Below are 20,731 nucleotides of genomic sequence, written 5' to 3'. Positions count from 1 at the left end.
AACCAGTAAAAGCGCACACTTTATTACATACAGCGTCACAGAGGGAGGCCACCTGGAAAAAACTCTCACACTAACACTGTCCGCTGTCATCCTACAGCTCCTGCTACGTGTCCTCCCGCCCAGGCGATTTAATTTCAACCCACAACCCACAAGGCAGAAGAGCGAGGACGGTTTGGTGTCTGGAAACAGACTCAAAGAACAGAAAGCACTGAACCTCTAAGTCTGAGAAGAGACTTTTAGCCAGGATATGTGGTTGTATCCTGGTCCTTAGTAGTCAAGGGTGAGCCACCTCACAAAAGAGAGAAAATCATTATTTTAAAATTGAAAATAGAAATGCAGCTTGAGTTCCAAGTCAAAATGCTCCATATACATCTAATGAACTCAGCCAGGACCTGGATCCACGGTGGTTCAAGGCTTCATAAAATGAATTTGGAAATGGGCTGTTGGGGAGGGGACTCATGAAGACTGACGGAGTGACCCAGCTAAGGACAGATACACAGGGTGGCTCTGGGTACGGAAACTGCTATTCTTAGATTTTTTAAAGGTGATCTCACAGCTCCCGAGCGGAAGTGGTACAAATGTCACCAGCCGGATTTCCAGACCAATAGGAAGAGTACCAGGGTGCTTGGCTTCACAGGCATTTGTGAAATGGAAGATGCTTCCTAAAATTATAGCAGTTCAGGAGGGCTGACCAGTTCCTCCTTCAGCATCAACATATAAGACAGAAAAACGACCAGGCACATAAAAAAGACCCATATCTGTACAGATATGCCCAGTTTGACAGTGTTTTTCCGAAGCTCCTTGGATACAGTGTGCCTGACAGACTATGAATTCCTTGTTACGTAATGAATGGCAACCAAGATAGCTCACAGCGTCCAAGAGTTGATAACATGCAGACAGTAAAATATAAGTTTTCTAAAGATATGTTTTATCAAGTATTAGTCCTTAAGCTATTTAAATTGGTATATAAACAACTATTTATAGGACTTAGAGAAAATCTTATTTTAAAAATTAAAATATTTAGAATCTGATATATGAGAATAGGCAAAAGTGAGAAAAAAAGCACTTCTGTGACAAGTATTTAGCTGGTTTGAAAGACAGAGGAATCATTTACTCATAAAGGGGCTCAACAAAGTTTAAAAAAAAAAGCCTGCATTATTTTAAAAGGACCTCTAAAGCAGTGGGTTAAGTCTCTCAAGAATCAGGGTGATCATCTCCCTTGACCTTGACCTTTATCTCCAGTGCTGACAGGCACTGGCAAGAAAATGTCTCCTCTCAAGGAAGGATTATTCTGCAACCTGCTTTGATTTTAGAAAGCAGACGGATGTTAGGAAAATTTCCTTAATTAAGATTCCCCAGAAATAAGGCACACGTGGCCCAGAGAAGCTGGGTGTAGCCCAAGGTCACTATTCTCTGCAAACATTTGTCTAGCCAGGGTGTCAGGTTGGGAAGACACTCTATCTTCTTGCTTCTGGCCTGGCTGCTGATAGAGGGTGCAGAATGACTCAATGAAGTTTGAAAGAAGATGGACTTCACCTATCATGGAACAATCTAAACATATGAACTTTTAAATGTTTTAGGGCAAGGTTATCTTACATTAATCACCACTCTCTCTCTCATGTCATATTTACAAGAACCTTCATCTGTTGCTAGGATCACTACATATTGTAAGAATATCGCACTCAACCTATGGAAAAAGGAAGGGAGGGGGAATGTCAAGGTTCCCTCCCTACTACCTCCTGGGTGAGAGGCTGGTTTGGTCCCCATCTCATCTCTGCTCGGCTCCCGTGGCTCACTGTTTTGTCCCCATGACAGCCTGCAACATATCTATGGGCAGAGGGAAGACGATGGTCGAGTTTTTCTCGGCAGCGATGGTGGTCAGAGTCTGAAGGTACCGCAGCTGGAGGGCAGCAGGGGACTCGGTGATGACCATGGAGGCCTCTTTCAGAGCCCTGGACGCGTTCATTTCTCCCTCAGCCGCAATGACCTACGGGGCAGTGGCAAGGACAGATTAAACCAGAGGAAACACTGGGTGTCAAGCTGCAGCCTTCAAACTCGGGCCCAGTTAGCTCAGGCAGCACACGAAGTTTCCCAGGGAGTCGGCCACAACCGTTCCAAGGAGAACAGTTTCCAGACACTCAGTTTCTATGTGGTCTTTCCCCTGTAACTGATTTGCCTGAGTGTGTGCCGGAGGTCCAGACGTCCTCTTTAGAGGAGGGGGATGGACTGGGGGCTGGGGGATGCGGACTGATGTGTGCACACTGCTAGGGACATAATGGATAACTAAAGGGAACTGAGTGTAGCACAGGGGACTGTCCTCAAGGCTCTGTGGTGACCTGTATGTGAGGAAAATCCAAACACACAGCGGGGATGTGCACACATATCACGGATTCACTGTGCTGTACAGTAGAAACCAACATCATAAAGCAACTACACTCCAATAAGAATTTAAGAAAAGAAGACGTCCTCTTTTACTATTTATTGTCTTTCTCTCATTTCTAGGGCATCAAACAAAGGGAAAATTCAGAATGCTGTGTAGGAGTTGAGAGAGTGAATGACCCCAATGACTGGATACAAAGCCTTTTGCAAGTCAGATGGATTTCCAATTCTTTGATTTCAAAGAAAGGGAAGAGGACCTTATTGTACTGCAAGCTGATAGATAATTAAAAATGTTTTTTGACGAAAGATCAAAAAAGTCATAGGATTTTTCAGCACATAAATTCAGAGAGAGTGCTAAGAATTGTATAAAGGTACCTAAAAAAAAACAAAAACCCTTCCATTTCCATGTACTTATTTATATAAATAAGGTTTCTTATTCCTCATACCTGTAAAAATGAAAAATAAGAGAACTGATGCTGAATCTTGCCTTATTCTAGCAATAAGTAACAGCCATCAACAACACATGAATTCATTCCTCATTCATCTCATTGAGACCCTTGGTTGTAGTCAGAGAAACCTGAGAAGTATTTTAACTTATATAGTAGATGTGTTTCAGAAGGGTGATAAAATAATTCATAACAAAATATATTAGGAAAAGACTCTGTAGGGGATGGGAAACGAAAATATAAATTCAAGGAGAAAAAGGAAAAATGAAAACTCCTAACTATTAAAAGAGCTTATTTTCTCATCGTTCTATAAAATAGAGAATGGAATCATTATGTTACCTAAATTTCACAGAAAGCATTTAAAAGAATGATGTTAACAGTTTTACCTTAAAATGTCAATATTTAAAACATGCCAGGACTTAGTATCCACATTAAAAATGAAAAAATGTACATGTCTATTTAAAATGTGAAATGGGACACACAGATTTTCTGAATTCCTTGAGGGGTTATATGAGCAAAGTTTGAAGGCTTCTGGAGAGGTGGGGAGGGCAGGGGTTTAGAGTTTAGGTGGTCTTGAGCTCAAATTGCAACCTAACACTTCCTAGCTGAATGTCCTCAGAAAGGTTATTTAACATTCTGAGCCTCAGTTTCTTATTCTTAAAATGGGACAGCACCGACCTCATGGGACCATTGTGAAGAAGACAGAGGTCTATTATGTGTTGAAGTGTATAAACAGAGGCTAATTATATAGCAAGGGCAAGTGACAAGACCTAATTTTTGGATCCACCTATGCCCTAATTTTTAAAAGATTCAGAAGCCAAATCAAGGCAGCTATTCCTAAGTCCTAATCCTAGGAGGAGAGGTGTAAAGATACCATAACCCTCTTAAAAGTGTAGTTAGGTTGTTCTCACAGGAATCTCAAAATATTAATGGTTCTGTTTTTTCTTCTCATGCTACATTTTTATTTCAATGTTATGCAATTTATTCAGTATATAACAATTATGACACCCACAGGGGATTTCTTAGAGAAAATAAGACTGCAAACAGTACTGCACAGATCCTAACAAACTACTAAGCTGGTAAAGCTACAGCTGGGAGTACTATGAAGGTTTTTAATACTTCTGTGAATATGAGAATTGAAAGCAATGGTCTTATGACCAGTATAATTTCATTCAGTTATACAGTAAACTCTGGGGGCCTCCCGGGTGTCAAGGCCTGTGAAGGGCCTAGGGATAGAGGAGGGACTCCCTGACCTCCTTCAGCTCCTGGCCAAGCAGGGCAGACAGACTTGGAAGCAGATCATTTCATTCCAATGTGACAAATGCTAACTGCGGCAGGTCCAAGGCCCAGGGCTGGCAGGAAGAGGAAAGCAGTTTCTGCCAAAGGTGAAGTGGTGGGGTCATGCCCTCTGTGAAGCAGAACAACAGAGGATGGAGGCCTTGCTGTTTGGACTAAGGTGAGAAAGAATATTTTGGGCAGAACACATGAAAAGGTACTGCGGTATAAAAAGCTGGCGTGTTCCAGGAACCTGCAAGTGGGTGAGCACTGTGAGGAAGAGGGGAAGCTGGGGGTGAACAGGGCAGAGCGGGAAGTGAAGAGTGACTGGGGGAGGGGGAGGTGGGGGTGAAGGGGGAGGGCGGGAAGGGCAGCAGGGACCCAGGTGTTTGTCTTTATCCTGAAGGTGATGGGGAGCCTCAGAGCGAGTTTGAGAACACACTCCAACAGATGTTAGAGCATCAAGAAGAGAAGAGAAGAGAAGGGCAGCTTTCAGAGCGGCCTGGTGTCAGTCACCAGCGGTGGGGATGGAGGAGGAAATGGGCTGTCGAGAGAGACTCAACAGTGTGGGGTGGACTGGGCGGGCTGCGAGGGGGTCAGGCTGTGTCCAGGTTCTGGGCTGTGTGTTAGGTGAGACAGAGGAGCCTTACTGGAAGAAGGGACCAGGTTAGAGGACAAAAGCCTGAATTTATCCAGGGAAAGCATTATATCCCACTAGGTGTGTGAGAAGGGACCAGTGCCAGCCACACTGAGAGGGGCTCTGGGAACTGTCTCCCAGGCAAGCCCTGGACAGAACACACAAGCTGACCCTGCCGCGGGCACAGCAGGCTCTGACTCTTCCCCTGTCATCTCAGATGTCCAATGAGGCGCTTTTTTTTTTTTCTGTCTGGACACAGATCAACTGCAAAGATAGCTCAGCTCCCACTACCAATCAACACACCATCTCTTGGCTGGGAAGCCAGACCCACCCGGCTGGGCACACATTTTGTTACTAGAAAAGCTGGTCTGAGCGAGCTGCCAAAGATGTGAACACAATACCTTAGCTGTGTCTAATAGAAGCCGAGTGGGCGCTGTGGGCAGGGTCTCAGAAAGCAGCAAAGGCAACCCGTAGGCATGCGCAGTTTCTGCTGGAAGCGCCAGAGTCCTGGTCAATCGACACTTCCTATTTACAGAGTGTCGTGTCAAAAGCTGGCGTCGTCAGGCCTGTGGGAAGGGTCCTGCTGTCTCCTCCTGTGGCCCAGGGGGCTGCTCTGAGGGAAGGGCCGAGAAAGGTGGCCTGTACCCTGTACTCCACCCACTCGGTGATCACACGACTAGGCCCAGAGATAAGAGCCAGAGAGCCCATGCCAGGCACTTTTCTGAGAACCCTGACAAAGGAGAACAGGGAGACTCTGCAGGCACAGAAGATAGTACATTTCCAGTCATGGTCTGAAAACCTTAAAAAGAGGTCCCGCTAACAGAACATGTTCAGGACAATCTGTCCTCTTTTGTAACTTTTCTCTCAAATGACGCTTGTGAGCACTTAATGTGCTCATTCTCTCTGCTGTGTAGGATGCCTTCATCTCAACCAACCATTATCCACCCAGCTAGCAGCAGATGTGTGGATAATTTCTCGTCAGCGGTAACTACAAAGCACTGCTGGGAACACTCCAGTACACGTCTTCTGGTAAACAGGCAAGTGCATTCCGCTCAGATCCATGCGGCCAGACAGTCCAGAGCTGTCGTACCAACATACGTTCTCACCACCAAGTCCTACCCCTCACCCACATTTGGATCTTTTTCTTTCTTGTTTAAAGCCGTTACAGTGAATGTTTAGTGTGGCATCTGCTTGTGACATGAGTTTGCATTTCCGGCTAATTAACTTGAGGAATTTTTCTCTGAAGTCTATAGACTCTCACCATCTTTTCCTTTGCAATTTATTTAAGAAACAGTGACCCCCATTTCCCTGAGAACTTGAATACTAGGCCTCATGGTTGTTGCACGGTAACTGGACTCTATGGAAGAATTAAGACTCCTTGAGATTCTGCGTGTTAACCCCACCCTTAAAGACAGCCAGATCCAGTGAGAGCCCAGTAATGCACAATTCTATTTGACTTCCTTTATTTTTCCTTGTAAAGGGAAGTCAGGCGCTATCTTTCGTAACTGCTGAGAATGTTTGCAGAGGAGGCTCAGTCCTTCCTGGAAAGAAGGCAGTGAGGCGCACAAGCAATTCAGATTTCCACGGTCACTAATCAACTGTGTGATTCTGAGGCGATCACATCACTTTTTTGGGATTTGATATTTTCATCTGAATAGTGGGATGGCAAATAAGTTTCATTTTTAGGGCCAATTTCAAGCAGCCGCAGGCTGTTACCTAGCGTGCATCAGGGCTTCCCAGGTGGCACTAGTGCTAAAGAACCTGCCTGCCAATGCAGGAGACACAAGAGACGTGGGTTCGATCCCTGGGTTGGGAAAATCCCCTGCAGGAGGAGATGGCAGCCCACTCTAGTGTTCTTGCCTGAAAACTCCCATGGACAGAGGAGAGGAGCCTGGCAGGCCACAGCCCACAGTGGGGCAGAGAGTGGAGCCTGGCAGGCCACAGCCCACAGGCTGGCAAAGAGCCAGACATTACCGAAGCAAGAGAACGCCTACACGCCCACCTGGAGCGCTTCAGCAGCATTCTGAGGTCGGAGCTCAGAGCGAAGCCGCGCTGTGGTCAGTGACGGCATGGGAGCCGGAGAGGGACAGGCAGCACCTGGGCAGGGATTTGTCACCTTCAGAAGAAACCCCTGAGGACCCTTGGGGCGCCAATGTTCTGTGTAGTCTATGCATGATAAATTCTAGTATTCAACATGGTTTGGAAATGGGGCTTTTGGTTAATGACAGATTCTATGTAAAAGGGATCCCTAATTTTCAAAATAACTAGATTATAGTGAGGCATATTTAATATCATTCTTGATACAGTTTAATCTTCTAAATAAAATATCATGGTTTGGAGAGAAAATACTTGAGGGTTCTGCAGTATCAGAAGCATCAATTAACACGTTGTTGTTTAGTTGCTCAGTCACATCCAACTCTGTGACCCCACGGACTACAGCCCACCAGGCTCCTCTGTCCATGGGCTTTTCCAGACAAGAATACTGGAGTGGGTTGCCATTTCCTTCTCTAGAAGATCTTCCTGACCCAGGGATTGAACATGACTCTCCTGCTTGTCAGGTGGATTCTTTACCACTGAGCCACCTGAGAAGCCCAATTAACACATTAGGAAAATCTACAAGTTCTGGTTAGTAAAACATTCTGGAGGCGGTGTGTCAAATGAATCTATTTGGTGCTGGCTAAAAAATTAGAGTGATCCACCTGTGGCTTCGGAGAAAGCAATGGCAACCCACTCCAGTACTCTTGCCTGGAAAATCCCATGGACAGAGGTGCCTGGTAGGCTGCAGTCCATGGGGTCGCTAAGAGTCGGACACAACTGAGCGACTTCACTTTCACGCATTGGAGAAGGAAATGGCAACCCACTCCAGTGTTCTTGCCTAGAGAATCCCAGGGACGGGGGAGCCTGGTGGGCTGCCGTCTATGGGGCCGCACAGAGTCAGACACGACTGGAGCGACTTAGCAGCAGCAGCGGCAGCAGCATCTGTGGCTTACAGGGCATCCTAGCAGAAGGGCAGGGTTCTGTGGTGAGTCAATTATCACCAGCTGCTACTGTTTTCTAACAACAACAAATTGGTTCGCTGCTGGTATCTTGGGAGATCTGTCACGTCCATGGCAACTGCTCCCATGAAGGCTATCCTCCTTTCTCCATCCATTCACAGGTGAGGGGTTTTGGGACCTTTTTAGGATCTTTGATCGAAGCTGGATCAGAGAGAATCACTCTGGTGTGAATTTGGAATGGGGGCTGGTCTGTTTCCCACAGCATTCAGCTGGGAGACACGTGCACTTGAGAATCAGACCTTCTCCCCCTCCAGCTGTCTGCAGTGAGACGTGGCCCAGGATGTGGAATGCCTGCCTCCTCTGAGGCTGCCTTCTGGTCTCCGGCTTTGATTCTGGTGAGGCTTGACTCTACTTCCTACCCTTGGGTTTGGTAAGACATCCCTATGAACTCATTTGAACATATCTTCTTTTCCAGATTCACAAACATTCCCTCAGCACCGCCCATGGATGTCACACACCCATGCAGGGTTAAGACACAGTCAGGGATGATGATAAAAAAAGGGGAGGGGGGGAGCAGAAATCAAGGAAAAAGAAGTGGGAAAAAAAGGGCAGGGAAAGGAAGATGGAAACTGTAAGAAGGAAGAAGAACTTGGGAAAAGAATGAAAGAGAAGACAAAAATAAGGAAGGAGTGAATGTACCCAAACTGATCAGACAGCCTGTTCACTCTGAAGTCAGACTGTTAGTGTCCTGAACAGAGGACTGGGAGAATAACGCAGGGGATAAGCAGTTCTAACAGAAGGAGGCAGCTATCTATGTACTGGTATTCCCAGAAGATGTGGTTTGTACAAAAGCGAGGTGAAGAGCAGTTTGTATTGTAACTCTACTTCTGTAAAATAAACAAGCCAGTAGACTAACAGCCTAGTCAACTAAACCCCAAATGAAAATCTGGAGGTATTAACATATACACTAAGCTGTTAAGAGTGGTGGCCTCTGGTGGGAGGGGGATATGATGTAAAGTGATGAGGGGAGCTTTCATCTTTACTACTTTGGGACTATTTTGATTTTTTATAACCAGCATGTTTTACATTGTATATTTAAAAAGAAGACTCAACAGGAAAAACAAACCACAAAAAAACAACAAAGCTACCTTGGCTCGGGCCTCCCGGGACGCCTCCGCCTCCGCAGCCATGGCCCTCTGCAGCTGCACGGGGAGCTTCACGTCCTTGATCTCCACACGCTCCACTTTTATTCCCCAGTCATCAGTGGCATCATCCAGGGTGCTCTGTTAGGAAGAGAGAAGGCTGGCTGAAAACGTTCAGCCCTCGCACAGGAGCCTAAGGCAGCTGTGTTCATTGGGATCTGGAGTGGGTGAGGGACTGGTGGAGGGCTGCAGAAAGAGAGTTACCCATGGAGGCATGCAGGCTGAAGTGGGAGGCAGGATTACTGGGAAGTTGTTCTTGATTCTGCTACTAATAAGCTAATGTGGGTTGGCAAACGTTTTCTAAAAGAGCTAAGTTCCTTCAGCCGTGTCCAAATCTTTGCGACCCAATGGACTGTAGTCCACCAGGCTCCTCTGTCCATAGAGTTCTCCAAGCAAGAATACTGGAGTGGGTTGTCATGCCCTCCTCCAGGGAATCTTCCTGACCCAAGAATTGAACCTGCATTCTTATGTCTCCCGCATTGGCAGGCGGGTTCCTTACCACTAGTGCCACCTGGGAAGCCCTAAAAGGGTGAGACAGTGATTATTGATTTTCAGTCTCTGTTGCAACTAACTCTCCCTTGCAGATTAAAAGTGGCCATGGAAAATAATATACCAATCAATGGGTGTGGCTGCATTCTAATAAAACTTCAGTTATTAAAACAGGTGGCCAGAGAGCTCCTGAGCTAATGTGCATCTGTGTGAGCCATGGTACTTTGTGCTTCAGCCTCCTCCCTTCACAATGGTAGGAGTGAAATCACACTACTCTATTTCATATGATTGCTGGGGGTATCACGTAAGACCAAAGAAATCTACACAAATATTAACAGCTCAGATGTATAGTTCTTGATCTTTTTTGACCAAGTCAGATTTGATTCATCATCTGTTACGAAGGCAAGACTGGAAAGGGTAAGAGTTACAAACGAAGTCACAGGACTCGCACAGAATATGGCTCTAACTACACCTGCCCTGTCTTGCAGAATAGCCTCTGAACTATTATGCTAAAAGAAAAAGGCTAACACTAATTTTGGGGGAAAAAAATATACACTGGAGGGAATTAAAAACCAATGCATGCATTGGAGTGTTATTAACTTATAACCTACTTATGTGAAAAAAATCCCCTTCCATCAAGTTTGGGGAGAGTTTTCTACAAAGAAAAAAAGGCCAGTGCTTCTCCAAGTTGACTTAATGAAAAGTTCTCAAATGCCCATGGATCCGATGCTTCACTTCCCAAACCTGCAGCTGAGTCGCATCAGTGGTCCTCACCTGCATGTTGTGTGCAATTTCTTCCCTGTCAGAGAGGATCTGGGAAAGGTTCTTGGTGCCCAGGACGTTCCTCAGGGTCGTTTGTGCCAAAAGACGGGTTGCCGAGTCAGCGTTGGTGATGTTTGCCACAGCCAGGGTGGCGTTCTGCACACGGTAATAGACCACGCCGTCCACACTGATGGTAACTGAGTCCTTAGTGAGGATCTACGACATGGGGAAGCAACGGGAGACCTGTCAGTCTCCTCTTTAATAAAACTGTAAGGACTGTTACTCCATAGAATGTCTTAAAATAAGAGCTGATTTTTTTTAGTAAGTGCTATTGACTGAATGTTTGCATCCCCCTAAAACTCATGTTGAATCTCCATCCCCAACGTGTTGGTGTTTGGAAGTAGGCCCTTTGGGAGGCCATGAGGGTGGATGGGATTGGCACCCTTACAGAAGAGACCCCAGAGAGACCCCTTCCCCTTCTACTATGTGAGGATATAATGAGCAAACAGTGATCTAGAAATGAGGAGGTAGGCCCTCATCAGACACCAAATTTGCTGGTGTCTTCACCAGCACTACTTCAGAACTGTGAACAATACATATCTGGTTTATAAGCCACCTAATTTATTTCAGCGGCCCCAAGGGACTAAGACTGCGAAGTATCAGAATGTTCACTGTGTCTTAAAAATTTTAATAAAGTACATTCATTTACCATTAATTCCATTCATTCATTTGATCATTCAACAAATACTGAGACTTAGTCACAATCAATAGCAGGCACTGTGCTAGGTTTTGGGGATAAAGGTATGAAAAACACTTAGTTCCTACTTTCAAGGAGGTCAGGGAATCAAGGGACGCTCTAAGGGACAAAGATGGGACAGTTGTAGGTAGCAGGGGTGAGACACAAACTAAGTCTTGAAAAAGGAAATAAAAATTTTCTGAGGATGGAATAAGAGTCTCATTCAAGGCAGATAACAATGTGTGAAAAGGAGCAGAGGTACCAGGGAGGCCCTGTTTGATGAACTTTAAGTAGCACAGTGTCACTGGGACAAAAGAAGAACTGAACTCTCTCCACAAGGCGATGTCAGGGTGAAAGTGTATTTACAATGTGCTTCATAAAACGGTTACAGGACACAGACCCAGGCTGTCACTGCTTCCTGTCACGTTCAGCGGCAGAGTCCTCGGTCTGGTGCAAAGCCCTGTGACACCGGCCCTCCAGCCTCCTTCCTCCCCACCCCTGCACACGTCCTCCATTAGACGTGAGGCTCCCACACACACCACGCTCCGTGTCCCAGGCCTCCTGCAGGCGTTCCTGTGCGAGGACGTCCCCCCATCTCTCCTCCTCACAGTGTCAGACTGGAATGGCATCGAAGACACCGCTCAAGTGTCCTCTTCTCTAGGAAGCTCGCCTGCCCCCCCCGGCAGAGTTACACGCTCATTCCCTCACCCATTCCCTGCAGTGACGTGATCTGTTGACACCACCACCTCCCTGTTCAACCATGAACTTCCTGAAGGCAGTTTGTCTTTCTGTCTCTAGCACAGGCAGAGCGCTTGATACACAGCAGGTAGTCAATAAAACGAGAGATGGACTAGACTGAAACATGGTCCCAGAGACAGAGAGAGGGAGGAACAGTGTGGGAAGGGTCAGGAGACCTCAACTCTGACAGCTCCAGCTCTGCTGGTTCCTCCTTCAGGGACCTCCAGCAAGGGTTTTAGACTGTTTGACTTAGCGATTCCTCATCTGTAAAATGGGGCTACTAATACTGCCCAATTCTACACAAATTTCTTTGAAGGTCAAATGAGATTTTTGCAAGTGAAGCCATTTTGAGAGTGTTAAAGAGCTATGTACATGGAAAAGTCATAAAAATGACAATAAAAAGCTATTCTGTCAGGCATCAAAAGAGTTAATTCTTTTTTTTTCAGTAACCTAAAAATACTTCAAATTTGGAGAAGTGAGGTGTTTGTAAATAGATACATAATATATTACCATCTTGTGTGAAAGTTAATTTTTTCCCATGATGTGATGGAAAATGTAGGTCATTTCTAAAGGAATTTTTGCCACAGAGACTGCCACGGCTGGAGCTTTGTAAAGTTGCAGCCTCTCTATCTACTGATTGTTATAGGCAGAGTGTTTATCTTCCTCCATAACAAGTTCACAGGGGATCAGAAAAAGGACTGCTTGCCAAGTTTCAAACCGCTCTGCGTTCAGGGAGCAGCTGGAAGACAGAAGCTTACGTGACCCTGCCAGATGCCTGCCATGTTTACGGAGGAAAGTGCCAGAACTCCCCGCTACCCTGAAAGGGCTCCTTCTGAGAGTCAACCTTCCACACAGAGAATACAGACATGCTCTCAGTCTTGCTTTGACAGGTAAAAATGGTTTCTGGTGTCACTACGTATGTGTAGATTACAAAGTCTCATCTCACTAACCACTTGGCTCAGGGCCAGCAGGGAAGCTTCTGAGTTGGTTTCTGGATTTTGTGACCAGGCTCCAGCACTTTGCTGAGGACCTGGCCTCTGGCCAGCAAACACCAGCAGTTTTCTTTGGTCCTTCCCTTCATGTTTTCAGGCTTTCTACCTGTGACAGTCATGATGCTTCCTTAGACATAAGGGCCAGGATGGCCATCGCTGTGTCAGGGGCTGGGATAGCATGGAGCTGTGTGGGAAGCCTTCATCAGGGACTCTGAAGGGCTGGCACCGAGTCCTGGCCCTGCCCCTGTAGTCAGGAGGAATTCCTGCCTCACTGCAACCATCTACTTTCTCGGATTCTGCTGTGAGCTTCAACGGTGAGGCACTGTGAAAAAGCCTGAAATAATTCCTAATATAAAATATCTTATTCTTATCTAAAATACCAAATGGGCAGTTTCTAAATCTTTGGCTTCTAACCAGTTTATCTAGCATACTGTCAAGAACTGTAAGAAGAATGTTCTATCAGAAACCCAGAGAGAAGTGTGGTAGGGAGAATGTTGACGACAGTGGTAATGGTAACATTATACATTATGGTATGTTTTGTAATAATAATAAGCACTTTCATAGCACTTACTATTTATCAGCCTCTGCTCTAGGCACTTGACATACAGCGTCTCATTTAGTCCTCACAAGAACTCTATAGAGTAGGTCCTCCTATTATAACCTCTATTTTATAGATGAGGAAATGGGGGCATAAAGAGAAGTTAAAGAACTTGCTGGAGGTCACACAGCCAGAAAACGTGGAGGGCAGCAAGGCTCTCCAGCTGTGCTGTGACCACTGCCCCCTGCTGCCTCTCCACGCCAGCCCGTGACAGCTCAGTCACCCACAGCAGAAGACAGCCTCACCTCCTGAGGAGGGATGTCAAATGAGATGGTCCTCATGTCCACTTTGATGAAGCTGTCGGTGCACGGCAGAATAAAAAACAAACCTGCAACAGACACACCCGAGGTCAGAGGCACACCGGCATCTCCCCTCACCAGCTCACTGTGCCCTTCGGTTCTAACAGGACCGGCCCCATTAACCGCGAGAAAGCAGTGCCTCTCGGTGGATGAGCTGGAAGCCAGGAGTGTCATCCTTGACTCCCGCTGCTTTCTTCCCACATCCAGCCGTCCCCACAAGGCCTGTGGGTTGCGTTTCCTTACTCCGCTTTTACTGTCACCCATTTGCTTTTACTTACGATTTTTTTTTTTTTGGTAGTCCCACACAGCATGTGGGATCTTAGTTCCCCGCAGGGATTGAACCCATGCCCACTACAGTGGAAGCGTGGAGTCTTAACCACTGGACCACCAGGGAAATCCCTGTTTTCACTTAGAAGATGCAATCGCTTCTGACGTCATCTTGCTGTTTCTTCCAGTTTGTTTCCTATAAACAAGCCGTACCAGGCCCTGCACAACCTGCCCCTGCTCACCGCCTCACCACCCCCCTCCTCCCGCCCTGCACCGTGCTGCGCGGGGCTGCCTGCAGCTCACTCAGCCTGCAGTGCTCTTCTCTGCACGGCTCTGCACTGTTCTGACCCTGGGGACGCCTCTCTCCCGGGCTCACCTTGTCCTGCCAAGGTGTCACCTCCAGAAAGCAGCCTACCACTTGGGCTCGACACTGGTTTCCACAGCCATCTGTGACTTTTTGGCATAACATTTACCAAGCGGGATTCTAACTGTCAGCTGTTTCCTTACTGTGTCCCACCACCAGGCAGAAAGATCCTCGAGGGCAGAGACTCTGCTTTCGTGTCTCTTGAATTCTCAGAGCCTGGAACTCAGTGGGAGCTTAACTGAAGTTTGCCGAAAATAATGACTGGAAGCATTTATTTCAGTAGGGATTCTCACGCTCAAATTTCGATAGCTGCAGCTATTCTTGGCGTAAAGATAATCTTATCAACTCAAATAGGAAGGGGAGGGGAGAGGCGGGAAGGAAAGGGTAATTTCTGGTAAGCTGTACTGCTATTGTTGCACAAATTCTGCTGTGAGAAGTCTTCTAAATCAATAGAGACCTTCATGAAGGAAATCCCATCAGTAAAAGGACAACTTTTGCTTTCCAGACAAACAGTGCAAGCACTCACCAGGTCCTTTGGCTCCTCCTTGTAAGATGCGGCCCAGTCTAAAGATGATGGCTCTCTCATATTCTTTTATGATCTAGATTAAAAACACGAATCATAATTTAACATGAGGAGTACAAGTAATTACATGCAAAGCTTTAGAAATATTATATATATATTTCTCCTCTAAACAGGTGAGATGTTTATAACACCAGATAACAGCTACAGGCAACATGGTTAATGTTTAATGACCCCTCCCAAAATAACCAAAAATTAATTACTTTTTCTGTGGATTATAAAAGAAGTAGATACTCATTGTATAAAATCTGGATAGTATAGAAAGAGTATACAGAAGCAAATTCATAACTTCACTCCTCAGCTGTTAACATTATTATTCAATTACTCATGCATTGTCAACACAGGGGAAAAAAGTTAACATCCTCATAGTCTGTCTTCTGGTTCCTTAAATTATAATAGTAACTTATCTGAAAATTCTTAGAGCATATTTTGTCTTTTTAGGAATACGTAAGTGACTGTCATTTATCACAGTATTAATAATTTCACGGCAAATAGATGGGAAAACAGTGGAAACAGTGGCTAACTTTATTTTTCTGGGCTCCAAAATCACTGCAGATGGTGATTGCAGCCATGAAATTAAAAGACGCTTACTCCTTGGAAGGAACAGTATGACCAACCTAAACAGCATATTAAAAAGCAGAGACATTACTTCGCCCACAAAGGTCTGTCTAGTCAAGGCTATGGTTTTTCCAGTGTTCATATATGAATGTGAGAGTTGGACTATAAAGAAAGCTGAGTGCCAAAGAATTGATGCTTTTGAACTGTGGTGTTGGAGAAGACTCTTGAGAGTCCCTTGGACTGCAAGGAGATCCACCCAGTCCATCCTAAAGGAGATCAGTCCTGAGTGTTCATTGGAAGGACTGATGTTGAAGCTGAAACTCCAATACTTTGGCCACCTGATGCGAAGAGCTGACTCATTTGAAAAGACCCTGATGCTGGGAGGGATTGAGGGCAGGAGGAGAAGGGGACGACAGAGGATGAGATGGTTGGATGGCATCACCGCCTCAATGGACATGCGTTTGGGTGGACTACAGGAGTTGGGTGATGGACAGGGAGGCCTGGCATGCTGCGGTTCATGGGGTTGCAAAGAGTCAGACACGACTGAGCGACTGAACTGAACTGAATAACTTTATAGAAGAAATAACCAGCATAGGTGGGATGATACCCACGTGCCAGGTGTTAAGTAGGTAATTCATTTAATCCTCACAACAGCCCTGTAAGACAGATGTTGCCGTTTCCTCCCACCTGACAGGTGAGGGAATTCGGCAAAGGTCACACAGTAACAGTAGCGCCTGCAATCACAGCTCAGAGTCCTGACTCTGGAGGACTTTTTCTCACAGGATTGTCCTGCATCCCTGATTCCAGAAAATTTTAGATGGTGATCCCTACTTTAACCCATGGGAAGGACTGGATAAAATTATTTATCTTTTGGCCACACCCCAAGGCATGAGGGACCTTAGTTCTCTGACCAGAGATCAAACCCACACCCCCAGGCATTGAAAGGTGGAGTCTTAACCACTGGACCACTAGGAAGTCCCTGAAAAGCAGTCTTAAAATTCCATTGTAATAGGTGGCTAGAGTAAATTTTTCAAGAGATGAAGGGAAAAGAACTATAGGTCAGTATGGTCTCTCTTACACATACACACAACACCTTTCATTGGCTTATGTACTTATGAGTTACCCCTTTCCAGATGTGAATGAAATCTTTTTTACCTTTATGCACATCCATATTGACAGCGGGAAAGTTATAACCGTGAACAAGAATGATACAGCCACCAAAATCCATCCACAAACACCGAGGCCTGTACTGGGGCTATCTGTGAAAACAAAAAAACATACAGTTCTTATCACTGTTCTTAGCATGATCCCCCCATCTTCATCCTTGCCATTCACGGAACGTCAGCTGTTTACATGGATTTTCCCATCGAACCCACGTAAACACCTTGGAGGAGCAAGTGCTACTCTCCCTAACCTTTATTATGTGATGAAGTGATAACACTTTTAAGATCCATACCCAACTACCAAGGTTAAGTTTAGTGGCAAAATCATTATAATACTAAGCAGTAAGTATAGATACAGTATCTGTTCAGAACATTTTGAAAACACAAGAATAGGAGCAACTCATACCACACTGTTGGAATGGAGGTGAAAGCAGAGTGGGGTGGGGAGGCAATGGTGGCAGTTGTTAGAGGGGCTTCTTGTAGGACGTGATGGTTAAGGAAAAACCAGTGACAAAGAAGCGGAAGGAGGATAAAAGGCATTTAAGTTGAGAGTACAGAATAATTAAAGGTGAAAATCATATGATATACTGTACAAGCTCACGGAGGTCCTCTAAAATACCTGTAAAACATCTCACTAGGTATACGCACAATTTATCATCCATGCTGGTTCTGATTTCTTACTATTATGAAAATGCTACAATGAACATCTTCGTACATGGTTTTCCTCTTACATTCCTAATAGTCTACCTTTTCAGTAACATGAAATTGGGTTTTCTTTTCTTGGCTGTGCAGCGGCTTGTGGGATCTTAGTTCCTCGATCAGGGATTGAACCTACGCCCTTGGCAGTGAAAGTGCAGAGTCCTAACCACTGGTCCATCAGGGGATTTCCTGAAATAGCTTTTTGTCTGATCACAACAATAATATTAATACATGTCCCACTCCAAACAGTTTAGAATAGTATAGAAAAGGAAGGAAACGTTACTCAATTCCAAGATGATAAATATTCTTCCAAACCCTTTTTGTGCATGCACATTTTTCAAAGTAAATACATAAACTTTGCAACCTCTTTTCCTCCCTTCTAGGTGTTGTCCTTTCAGGTTCCTTTTCAGGCTTTGTTGCTACGCATTTGTGCTTTTTCTGTTTTATTTTTTTATCAATTGGTGGTTTATTTGCTGAGTCGTGTCCAACTCTTGCAACCCCATAGGACTGTAGTCTGCCAGGCTCCTCTGTCCATGGGATTCTCCAGGCAAGAATACTGGAGTGGTTTGCATTTACTTCTCCAGGGGATCTTCCCAACCCAGGAATCAAACCCAGGTCTCCTGCACTGCAGGCAGATTTTTCACCAACTGAGCTACAAGGGGTCAAGGAGTTTTTATCAATTACACTTGCACAAAGTTAAAAAGTCAAATAGTTCCACCAGACGAGTGCAAAAAGAGGGCAGTCCTCTGCTCACCTCTTCCGATTTCTTCTATTTAAGGCAAGTGCTCTTTCAGCTGTGTATTGTGGTATTTGACTTACCTGTTTCTAAATAACACACTAGTTTTGTTTTTGCTTTTAGTTTTGAGCTTCATCTATTGACTTCCTACCCCTCCCCCAACCACATAAAGATACCTATCCTTGGAGTTGCATAAAAATATCAAATTTTATATTTCATAAATATGCAAATATGATTCCGAGCTAAGCCATGCAGTGAGGCGTAGTTTGCTTTTCACTCAGACAATTTACTGACATCTTTTCTCTGGAGTCACTGTCCTCTTTCATCCTCCCTTTGCTTCGTCTCCAGTGTACTTAAGGCGCAACTTTCTTCAGTTGTCTGCACCTCCTTTCCGCAGGCTCAGGTATTCTACCCACTTCACCTTCGGAGGAAGCAGCTCGCAGCCGCGTCCGGACCGACTCTTGTTCCTCTGCCGGCCTCTCACTGCTGTCCTGGAAATCCTCCTTCTCTCCCTGAGCTGCTTCCTACTCTGTATCAGATGTCTTCCTGGTTCCTGGTTTCCTTTTTGTGGGGGACAGAGGGCCTGAATAGGCTCAGGGATAGATCCCTGTTCTTTTCAAGCACGGAAGGCTGGTCTTTCCAGGAGTTGTTTTAATAATGAGAGGGAGGGAGGAGGGGCCACAGAGGAAGAGGTAGGCCAGGCGTGGGTGACTCCTTAGATCAGAAGGAGCGATTTAGACCGCAGTGAGAAGAGGTTCCGAATAAACAGAAGGCCAAGCAAGCAGCAGTGATGGCTCAGAGCCCAGAGCAAAGACAGACACATGTGAGCACCCAGGTCAAGTGCTCCAAAACCTAAGGTGAAAGACGAGAAATACACATGAGTACCTTGGTTTGGTTTGGCTTGGTTTTGGCCGTGCCACTGGGATCTTCCCAACCAGGGGTCAAACCCGTGCCTCCTGCAGTGGAAGCGAGGAGTCTTAAGAGTGGCCAGGCAGGTCCCTACCTGAGTCCTTTGGTTACACGTGACGCTGTAGTTTCCTGATCCTGTGTCACAGTGTGAGTAAATGTCCTACAAGTGACCTAAGTTAACCCCGGAGGCTTCTCAGGTATCGCTTTGAGGGGCACGGCCTCGCTCAATGAGGTTTCAGGCAAGGCCCCACGCCGCTTGTGGGTGAGGCCTGGCAGGTGCCGCCGTATCACGGCAGCCTTTTTAGGCGGCTTCTTACACTTCCTGCGCCATGCTGAATTACTTTAGACACATATCTTATTTACTCCTTACAAAGTCCCTGGGAAGTCAGGTGTTTTTAATTCCACTTTACCATACCAATGAAGTCACTGAAAAAACATTTTTCCCGAGGTCACACACAATGGAGGACTTGGGCTTCAAATATAGGTCATCTCACTCCAAAGCCCATGTTATAAATCAACTCACTCTTTGACCCTTTGCCTCTGAATAATAATAATAATAATAAAATCCTTATTGAAGAAGCTGTTGTGTTTGGAGCACTTCCTCAAGACCAACTCCCAACTGGAAAAGCCTGGTGGAGTTCTCAGAATGAATTCTGATATTCCTAACAGAGGGAGCCCTCCTAATTCCAGCTGTGCCTGTTTATAGCAAGAGACAGTCTCAAGGTTCATTGCCAGGCTCAGGCCTAGGTGTCCAAAGTGAAGGGAATTCCACACGAGGAACAGATGGGCCACAAAAACTTACCTGACAGCGCCTGGTACTTTCTGAAACACTGCTCCAAGACGCCCTTACTCCAGGCAAAGCTCCATGTCCTCAACATCCTAGACTATAAACTCCCTGAAGGCAGGACTGTTTCTTTTTTATGTTTATATTTTCGATGTCTAGCACAGTTATCTCCCAGAGATAGGATATCAAATACTTCTTAGCTTACCTGTTGGATGTATAATTTCTTTGCGCACTTATATCCCTTGTAAGATGAATTTCCAGCTTCAACTCTCTGTGACTTCTTACTTGTGTGATCTTTACCTCTCTGAACTTTTGTGTCTTGAAATAATCAGACTGGTCTCCCAGGATTGAGGCAGTGCTCAAAAAACACAGATGAGTTTTCTGTCACTCTCCTATTTCATTCAATTTCCACCACAAAAAATGGGAAAATAGGCACCTTTTCCCTTCTTGATGAAAACCTCTGAAACGACTTAATTTTCCCCTCATTTTGTGCCTGACTGGCTAGGCCTGGAGAGTCAAAGACCCTCAAGAAGCTCATTTATGAATGAATTATTAATACCAGATGAGTACAGGGGATCTGACTGCCAATCAAGAGGAAGAAGAAACTACGTGGATTTTCTGGGCTTGGTCTTTCACTTTGCAAAGGCTCAGCTAGAAATAATCTGAGCATACACACTGGGGAATCAGCACTGTTTCACCCTGAAACTCCTCCCCACCTGGTTATAGCTTTAAAAGATGTATAAAATCACATTCCTTGGAAAGGTGAGGTTTAAATTCCACCAGGCTGTAAATGAACCCTTAATCATCTACAGTTACTACAAGTCAAGGGGAAAAGAAATCCTCAGTTACTCCTCCCAGATTGTAGGAAATTCATTTCCTCCAAGATTCCCATTCATTAACTTGAGGACTGGATCCTCCCTCCTACCTTTATGAGGTTAAAAGAAAAATAATGAGTAATAGGTATTTGAGAAATTTTGGTTGATATACTGGTTGATATTGCTGGGTAGGAACAACTGTGGGAAAGATCAGGGACGCCATGATAACTGGTTGTAAACACTACTTTGCCCTGGTTTAGAGTATTTTTTTTCTTTTACTATCAAACTCTTTCCTGAAAACTGTGTT

The 20,731-nt window shown here is 45.3% G+C and overlaps 1 protein-coding gene across 1 annotated transcript in view; it reads right to left on the bottom strand.

The window, feature by feature from the left end:
- Nucleotides 1-20,731, bottom strand: part of STOM (stomatin) — a 31,042-nt gene continuing 10,311 nt past the window's right edge. Inside the window, exons 2-7 of the mRNA XM_061163264.1 lie at nucleotides 16,474-16,577; nucleotides 14,707-14,779; nucleotides 13,496-13,578; nucleotides 10,199-10,402; nucleotides 8,882-9,016; nucleotides 1-1,987 (exon numbers count right to left, since the gene is read on the bottom strand). Coding sequence (XP_061019247.1) covers nucleotides 1,793-1,987; nucleotides 8,882-9,016; nucleotides 10,199-10,402; nucleotides 13,496-13,578; nucleotides 14,707-14,779; nucleotides 16,474-16,577 — 794 coding nt within the window. The 3' untranslated portion in view covers nucleotides 1-1,792. The remainder of the gene's footprint in view (nucleotides 1,988-8,881; nucleotides 9,017-10,198; nucleotides 10,403-13,495; nucleotides 13,579-14,706; nucleotides 14,780-16,473; nucleotides 16,578-20,731) is intronic.

This window comes from Dama dama, chromosome 16, assembly GCF_033118175.1.
Source record: "Dama dama isolate Ldn47 chromosome 16, ASM3311817v1, whole genome shotgun sequence".
Classification (NCBI taxonomy): domain Eukaryota; kingdom Metazoa; phylum Chordata; class Mammalia; order Artiodactyla; family Cervidae; genus Dama; species Dama dama.
This window is presented reverse-complemented; position numbering and strand designations above follow the sequence as displayed.